Here is a 9,250-nt window from a genome sequence, read left to right on the forward strand (position 1 = left end):
CTACTCCGTTATTAGTCGATTCCCTTGCTTGTTGTGTCCACCCGCTGCCCTCGTTCCCTTTTTACTCTGAGCTCGATCTTCACCGAGCTTCAATCGATTGCATCAAGTTAAAAAATATATTCCCGTGATACATAAGTAACTGAAAAAAAGAAAGTACCATCATGTATTATTAAGTGGTGAAGCCACTTCAATATTTAGCTATCTATGTCTGTCCTTCCCCCAAAATGAAGAAGAGGAACCTCTCAACCACCGTGTTTAATTCTAAAGGGTTCTAAAGGGCGATTCTAAAGGGTTCCAATGGGTAATTCTAAAGAGTTCTAAAGATAAATTCCAAAGAGTTATAATGGGTAATTCTCGAGCCTAATTCTAAAGGGTTATAAATGGTAATACTAAAGAGGTCTAAATGGTAATACTAAAGAGTTCTAAATGGTAATACTAAAGAGTTCTAAATGGTAATACTAAAGAGTTCTAAATGGTAATACTAAAGAGGTCTAAATGGTAATACTAAAGAGGTCTAAATGGTAATACTAAAGAGGTCTAAATGGTAATACTAAAGAGGTCTAAATGGTAATACTAAAGAGGTCTAAATGGTAATACTAAAGAGGTCTAAATGGTAATACTAAAGAGGTATAAATGGTAATACTACTTTCTCCTATCTACTTTCTCAACAATCCTCTCCAAGAAGTTCTGTCGCTCAAGCTTTTGGGTCTCACCATCTGCCATGATCTTTCTTGGGAAAACCACATTTCCAAGCTGGCCTCCAAAGCCAGTCGCCGACTGGGCATCCTCCGTCGTGCGAAGTCCTTCCTAGGCACACCTGAGCTCCTCACCACATACAAGGCTTTCATCCGCAGCTCAATGGAATACTGTTCTCCCCTATGGGCTGGTGCTCCTGCCTCACACCTGGCTCGGCTTCACGCTGTTGAATCCAAAGCTTTCAGAATCATTGGAATCTCCCGCGATGAAGCTATCTCTGAGGGCCTTTCACTCACTCACCGCAGGCAGGTAGGTGGTCTTTCTGTCTTCTACCGACTCCTCTCCGGCCTTGCTCCCCCAGCTCTCTCTGTGCTCTGTCCCCCAAATATTCCTACAGGTCGCACAAGATCTGCCAGCCACCCTCTGATGGTTAAACTGCCGAAATCTCGGCTCTCTGCTCACCTTCACTCTTTCATTCCTCTTTTCTCCCGCCTCTGGAACAAACTCCCTCACTCACTTCAATCACACTCCTCCCTCCAGGTCTTCAAAACAGCTGTTCACCACCATCTCTTATCTTCCCCCATCCAAAACCTTGATCTTTTCTACCCCCACTAATTCACCCCAGATCCACCTTGTTTGAAATTCCAACTTCTTTCCTGGAAGTCTTGGCAGTGTCCATATGTTTTATACCTCTCCCACCCCCCCCCCCCCTTCCCATGCCTCCCCCCCCAAAGCCCTCTCCCTCCCACAGTTCTCTCGATGTCTCCATGATTCTCGGTCCCTGCTCTCAAATGTTGTGTTTGTGTCCTTCCCCCTCTCTCCCCATCTTGTCTACCGCTCCCGATGTTATTTGTTTTGTGTGTCTGTTTGTCTTTCTGTGTGATTAATGTTCGCTCTTTCACGAGCCTCGATCTTGTATACAAAAAAAAAAAAAAAAAAAAAAAAATACTAAAGGGTTCTAAATGGTAATACTAAAGAGGTCTAAATGGTAATACTAAAGAGGTCTAAATGGTAATACTAAAGAGGTGTTAATGGTAATACTAAAGAGGTCTAAATGGTAATACTAAAGAGGTCTAAATGGTAATACTAAAGAGGTGTTAATGGTAATACTAAAGGGTTCTAAATGATAATACTAAAGGGCTTCGTTCGTTTCTTGGCTTTGCCTATTTCATATTAAAAATGCCACACTAAACCGCTTCCTTCGGACATGAGTGCGATTTTTTCTTTTATTTTAGGAGTAGCGTGCAACCCCAAACACGCTATGTTCCCAGGGCCAAGTGATGCATACGTCTAAGAATTATGGGGTATGGGGGAATGGGATGAGGGGTGGATGGCAATACTTTGTCAGAATGTGCATCGAGCCTCCATTTTTGACATGGAGTCACTCATGGAGCCATCACTGTATGGTTAAGCGAACAGGATTGCTCTGAAGTAGCAAGTTTGCCTTTGATTCGTCTCGTTTTCGTTCTACCCACAACCCGACGACAAACTTGGGACTATAAAATCCACAACTGCACTATTTGTTTTCAATGGCAGCTTGTTGGTCAGAATGCTAGAAAGGTCTCCTAGATGTGGTTGGTTCAAATCCAGCTGATGGCAACGGTTTTATAGATTTGGATTTTAAGCTTCAGGAAGTTGAGTTTGTTTCAGAGCTGTGAGGTCACTCTGGGATTGTCAGTAAAACCCAACTGGCTAAGTAAGGATCCTTCAGAGTGGCATCATGTGCCTGCCACACCTGGTGTGGTGTACATGTGATACCAAGTCCACTCATCGTTGTTGCCTCTCATTACCTGATTACATGTCATTCTGAATGACGAAACATTCAACCCTTCTCCTGTACATACAATAACATTAATAACAAGCTACTGCTTTGAGAGAATGAGTGTGCAGTCATACAGAGGGGACATAAAAGCCTACCGTCTCATCTGCTAGCACTTGCTAGTGGACATTAAAGATCCAAAGGTACATTTTGGAAAAAGTAGGCCATTGTATGCTGGTAGTCTGGCCAAATAATAGATTCCACCAGGATGTTCGGTCAATGTTCCGACAGGACCCTTCAGTAAAAGAGAATCCTGTTCATGGACCAACTTTGTTTTGGAAACGTTCATGGCTGTTCCTGAACATATAGATTAACTCCCAGAAGCAGAGGGAGGTGAGAAGAAGAAGAAGAAGGAGGAGGAGGAGGAGGAGGAGGAGGAGGAGGAGGAGGAGAAGTGGGAAGAAGAAAACAGTCACCGTCAGTGATGCAAGTTTTCGAGTCCCTCTTCTACAATGAAAGTCACAATGGAAACAGTGAAAACATCCTCCATCACATTCTGCAAACTCTGAATAATCTTTGCAACATCTATCCCCCCCCCCCCCCCCCCCCCTACATCTAGCAAGCCGATTCCACGCCAACTATCACATCGTTCCAGGTGTCCCTTCTTAGGTATTGGTAAGAGATCTGCATCCCAACACTCAAAGAACTCGCTGTCCTTTCCACTTATTACTGAAAAGGTCCAACATGTGCTCTATCATAGCTCCTCTGCAGTACTTTACCCTCTCAGGCAGGGTTACATTTTTTGCCATCTCCAGTATTCCCACATTTGTGGGTGGCTCACTCGTCATTCCTTACTTGGTATTGCTATTGATGCACCACTTGAATGGCATTCTCTGTAAAGGTGATTTTCACATTTAGTATGATTTCAAAATGATTCCACCAGCACAGAAGTGTTTATTCTAGGCCCATCATGATTCTTGATCACACCTGGTCTCACTGGTTGAAGACAAGCTCTTTCTTCCCTGTTGGATCTCCCTAACATCTTGCCACGCCTCTTCCCAAAACACCATTTAACATCCCGCTCTCCATGTCTCCCACTCTCTATCCACATCTCCCACTCTCTATCCACATCTCCCACTCTCTATCCACATCTCCCACTCTCTATCCACATCTCCCACTCTCTATCCACATCTCCCACTCTCTATCCACATCTCCCACTCTCTATCCACATCTCCCACTCTCTATCCACATCTCCCACTCTCTATCCACATCTCCCACTCTCTATCCACATCTCCCACTCTCTATCCACATCTCCCACTCTCTATCCACATCTCCCACTCTCTATCCACATCTCCCACTCTCTATCCACATCTCCCACTCTCTATCCACATCTCCCACTCTCTATCCACATCTCCCCCACTCTCTATCCACATCTCCCCCACTCTATCCACATCTCCCACTCTCTATCCACATCTCCCACTCTCTATCCACATCTCCCACTCTCTATCCACATCTCCCACTCTCTATCCACATCTCCCACTCTCTATCCACATCTCCCACTCTCTATCCACATCTCCCACTCTCTATCCACATCTCCCTCATGTACCTTCTGTTGGACCAAGAGACTTTTTACTCATCCCACTGTTCCACACTGCATATCTCACACATCATCCATTCCACACATCATCATCATCCACTGCACTCCACTCTACATCACACTGCATATCTCACACATCATCATCCACACATCATCTCATCACACATCACACATCACACATCACACCTCGCTCTGCCTGTCCTTGTGATTGTGATTGTGATTATTCAACCACATAACAAATACGAAAAGACTGTTCCAGTACGTAAGTACTTTACCCTTTATAGCCTAGTCAAAAAATCTGAAAATGTGCCTTTATAGAATGATTGAGGCATTTTTGAGTAAAAGCAAACAAACCACTTTTTCTGGGGTAGTTTTTCATGCTGAATATGAATCTGTTGTTTGCCAAGCCCAAAAATGCGTAATTAGGTCACTAATCAAGGTCAAAGGTCAATGAGTGCAAAATTCAATTTTTTTGAAAAAATGCTTTATTTTACATCCCCTATCTGTACATTTCAATTATTTTACAATATTTTGTCTAGTAAGGTTGCTAAAGCTTTTCAAAATCTTATTTTTAAAGGAAAACGTGAGGACACATCTATGCTCATTTGCCTTTATCTCTGTAAGGGGCGACAATTCGTTTTTGCGTAATTTGCTTGCAGTTTAACCTCTAAATGCACAATGGGGCAGAGTTTTTATGCTCCTATTGATGGTCTAGAGATAGATTTTATAAAGACAGAATCTAAATGTCACCGGTAAACAACATAGGTCAAAGATCAATGAGTGCGAAAGTCTTGCAATGACGTAACAGTTACTTGCACTTGAAACCATCCCTTTCACTCAACAGTGAAAGTGGCTTCATCTTTCTGACCCCAATGCATTTGCCATGTTTGTCAAATCATTTCCATTCAGACAGAGCAGGGTGTTCTTCAATAGACCCTTAATGATGAAGAATGAATCTAATAGCCTAGCATAAGCCATCTAGTTCGTACCCTAGGCATCAGGCATTAAACATTTCAGGAGTACAGGTAAGGGTCTTTTTAAGATTGTTAAAAAATGAAATATAAAATCAAATGAAAGTAAAGGAATGCATTCTTCTTTGGTGAGATACATGTACATACAAATGTGTAATGTATGCTTGACATCTCACATCATAGGCAGGCCTACATACATGTACATTTACCTAACAGTAGTATAAAGACAGGCAGGGCATGGGCATTGACGATGAGTGCCTAATGCATCTACCACTAATGAATTAGTGATATCGGTTAGATGTTTTGTCTTGAAGAAGCTTTACTTTGTGTCTTTGAGAATAAGATTAAAACCCGGGCCAACACTGCCTGCGCTTATTCGATCATTTAAGGGCTGTTGCAGTATATCATACAACGTTGTAGTTTTCATGGTCAGAACATGCGTGCCTGGTGCTTAGTTTGGTTTCTGTTTCTCCCCTCAGGCCAACCATGGAACCTATTGCCAGCCTCAAGCGACAGCGTGAGGATGTGTCGTTTGAACTTTGTATCATTTGTCAGGGAACTAGCCAGGTCAAAGATACGATTTTCAACCAGACAAACCAGGGTATTGCTGCCATCAGAGAGGCGACCGAGCTCCGATGCAAACTTAGACACTATGAATTTCGATCAGCCGTGGACAGGCTTTCGACTCTCTTTGCAGAGCCTCCAGAAAGTCTCCCCAAACTTAAATGGCATAAGCTATGTTACTCTGCATACACACACAAGGGGAAAATAAATGCTAAGCTAGCCAAGGAACAATCGAAAAACGAAAAAGATCCTGAAAGAAAGAGTGTTTCGGCTGAAGCATGTCCGTTTTTACGCAGTAGTACTACTAAGATGAACTGGACATTGTGTATGTTCTGCCAGAACTTTGACAAGAAGCAGACAAGTCGTGTCACAACCTTCAAAATGAGTAATGAAATTACGGAAAAAGCTAAATTTGTACATAACATCTTAGTCCGTACTGCAAATGAGAATGATTTAATCTCAGCTGAGGCATGTTACCATGTTAACTGTCTTAGTAAATTCTTTAGGGATGTCAAAAGGGCGGAAACTGAAAGCAAATCAGCAAACATGGCGATATCATGGTTGTGTCAAGAGCTGCGTCACTCTGCTGAGAAAGGGCACGTATTTGAACTATCTGCAGTGTTCGAGAGGTACAAAGAGTTAGCCAGTGAGTGCGACGGCACAATTCCTACATCGTATCTTAGTAGACTGGGGACTTCTAAAGAAACTTTGTCGAATTGCATTGGGGACATTTATGAATTTCTTGTGCTAAGAAATTTGGCGCTTTCAGAGAAACAAACTTTGCTTCTTCCACGACATTTCAGTCACATACCTCTTTCAGAAATGGTGTGCGGTCAGAACAGTGCAGACTATATTCCCATATTTAGACAACAGGATGATCATTTTCTGTCTTTAGTGCACGTTGCTCTGCAACTCCGCAGTGATATCATGTCACATCCTGCATTCGAAGGTTGCGATGTAAGCGAAAAAGCAGAGTTGGCAAGTGTACCACCATCTGTACTCATGTTTGTGAATATCTTGCTTGGAGGCCAAAGTAGTGTCGATGCTGAGTTTGACGAAAGTGAGATGTCTGAAACTGGTTGGGTGAAGAAGACAAGGGTCCTTAGCATTGGACAAGACATGGTCTATGGTGTATGTGGAGACAAGAAGGCACCGCCTAAGCACGTTGGAATGGGTATGACGCTGCACCAGTCAACTCGATCAAATAAATTAGTTGAGCTATTCCATAATGCTGGGCACATAATCAGCTATAACCGGGTTCTTAGGTATGACACTGCCATGGCTGAAAACACTCTGAAAGCGCTTGATCAAGAAACTGGGGCAGTTGTTACCAGCAACCTGGTTTCGGGACGATTTGTGCATTTTTCTGGCGACAATATTGACATCAATGACTACCCTAGATGGCAAAAATACATTTCACGCTACTCAGTTAGCTGCCTGGCAGAGGGGGCCATCTGCTGAAAGCGGTCTTGGAGACATCAAACCATCCAATACGTCAACGTTGGATATACCAACAGCAGTTGAAAAGATCCAACAACAGCAGTTTCCGACACCATCAAAGAAGGTCACAGAAGATGCTGAAAAGTTCATTTGCCATATCTACAAGGAACCATCTGAGAACTGTAATCAAGCCCGCATTAAACTGTTCAACAAATGCCATGCAACGGAGACCCTACCTCCATCTAGTGATGCAGCAAAGTTCCACATAGAGCGTGCAAACTACCAAAGTTTCATTTGGAGAGAGGCCAGTAATCCAATGACAGATCTGCCACCGCCGACTGATTGTGGATGGAAACTCGTTGATGACAAGTTGTCACCGGTTCTTACAACTTTACCGTCAATTCCAAAGGGATGCCGAGAACTTACTCAGTGTGGTTGCAAGAAAGGTTGCAGTTCTGATAGTTGCTCTTGTCGGAAGTAGGGGAAACAGTTCTGCACTGAGGCCTGCAAGTGCAATGCCAGTGAAACACCATGTCGAAACAGGCCAAAGTAGGGGGGGGGGGGTCAGAGCTTACACAGTTAAGCTAATTGGCATTCCCCTGGATGGCTCCTCCTTCCAGCCAATCAGTCTGACAGACTGCAATTGATTCAGGATTAATTAAGAATACATGTGATAATGATCAACTGCCTGCACTCCAAACATGTTTGCCATGAAGTGCATTTTGCGCCTTGTGCCATGTAAGTGCACTTTGCGCCTTGTGACCGTTAGCCTTAATTAAGTGGCTAATTAGTCAAATATTGACATTTAGTGTAGAAAACAATCTTGCTATTATATAGGACTCAGGTAAACCACTTCACTGATGGTATTTAAGGCAACAATTCAAGTGAATTAAAACAGTATGTCAAAAAACGAAAAGTTGCTTCATTACGGATATATTCACAAAAATCTGATTTTTTCCCTTCACAATTCCCTTTACTTTCATAATTGTGAAAAGCTGTAGTAACCTTACCAGACAAAATACTGTAAAATAATTGAAATGTACAGATAGGTGATGTAAAATAAAACATTTTTTCAAAAATTTTGATTTTTGCACTCATTGACCTTTGACCTTGATTAGTGACCTAATTACGCATTTTTGGGCTTGGCAAACAACAGATTCGTATTCAGCACGAAAAACTACCCCAGAAAAAGTGGTTTGCTTGCTTTTACTCAAAAATGCCTCATGAATTCACGTTTCCCAGAAATTTGACTAGACTATTAGATCCAATCACACCCTTATATCTTTGTTTGTCTGTCTTTCTGTCTATCTCGTATGTCGCTTTACCTGTTCCCTAAGGGAGTCCTTCGCGAGCCAGCGCACCCTATCGGCCCGCAACGTCGCCAGATGTTCCCGCTGAGCCGCCAGAGCCGCATCCCCGTTTCGCGTCGCCAGTTCCTCGAGCATCTCCAGAGTGCGAACGACTAAGGGCAGCAGAGAAGCCAGGGCGTCCCCGCCACACGCCGCTGCCAGCGCCTCCACTTCGCGGCCCATCAGCGCCGCCAACGCGTACACGTCCGCGGCCGTCATCTCGCCGGCAGCCTTGGCCAGGGGCTCCGGTGAAACTTCGACAAGAAGGAGCCCCGACTGAGGCTCCGCACTCGCCATCACGTTCTGAGCGCAAGCCAGCTCCGCGATCTAATACCCTCAACCCAAGGAGGTTTATTTTTGATCAATGAAAGAACGGAAGGTGATCTGAAGCGGCGAATTTATCCACTACGTCGCAAACTTGCTATTTGCTTCAGAAACTTCCAACTATAAATTAATAAAAGAAACTTTCAGTGAAAAGTTAGTCTCAAATCCAACAGCGTTGTGCTTATACATCGCCCAAAATATTGATTTTCATTATCCCATTAAAATGTCGTCAAAACAGGATGTTGAGATTTATCCTGAAGGAGATAACAGATACTAGACGTAAAATATATTATTAAAAGTGAAAAAACAGTATTTATAATAAATGCAGCAGTTTATTACACCCATTAGATTAATTATTCCGGCTTGAGTGCAGATAATCTCAAAGCAATGAGAGTAATTTAGTGAAATGATATTGGGGTACGACCATTACATTAATGTACCATTGTGGTGCTGTGCACACACGATTCGATTGCCAATGCCAGAGAGGTAGGCCACAACGCGTTGGTACAACAAGAGTCTTTATTCAAAGCTCGCACTTCAGCACTGGGCG

At 43.2% G+C, this 9,250-nt stretch overlaps 1 protein-coding gene across 4 annotated transcripts in view; it reads right to left on the reverse strand.

Annotated features, from left to right (window-relative positions):
* LOC137430166 (RILP-like protein 1) overlaps positions 1-8,739 on the reverse strand; it is an 86,907-nt gene extending 78,168 nt beyond the window's left edge. For 2 of the 4 annotated variants that reach the window (XM_068120800.2, XM_078780354.1), the window contains exon 1: positions 8,353-8,739. In XM_068120800.2, coding sequence (XP_067976901.2) covers positions 8,353-8,673 — 321 coding nt within the window. In that variant the 5' untranslated portion in view covers positions 8,674-8,739. The remainder of the gene's footprint in view (positions 1-8,352) is intronic. The other 2 variants (XM_078780355.1, XM_068120801.2) reach the window with 1 other exon arrangement.
* Positions 8,740-9,250: the final 511 nt, after the last annotated feature.

This window comes from Myxine glutinosa, chromosome 6 (assembly GCF_964187855.1).
Source record: "Myxine glutinosa chromosome 6, kmMyxGlut1.1, whole genome shotgun sequence".
NCBI classification, from domain to species: Eukaryota; Metazoa; Chordata; class Myxini; order Myxiniformes; family Myxinidae; genus Myxine; species Myxine glutinosa.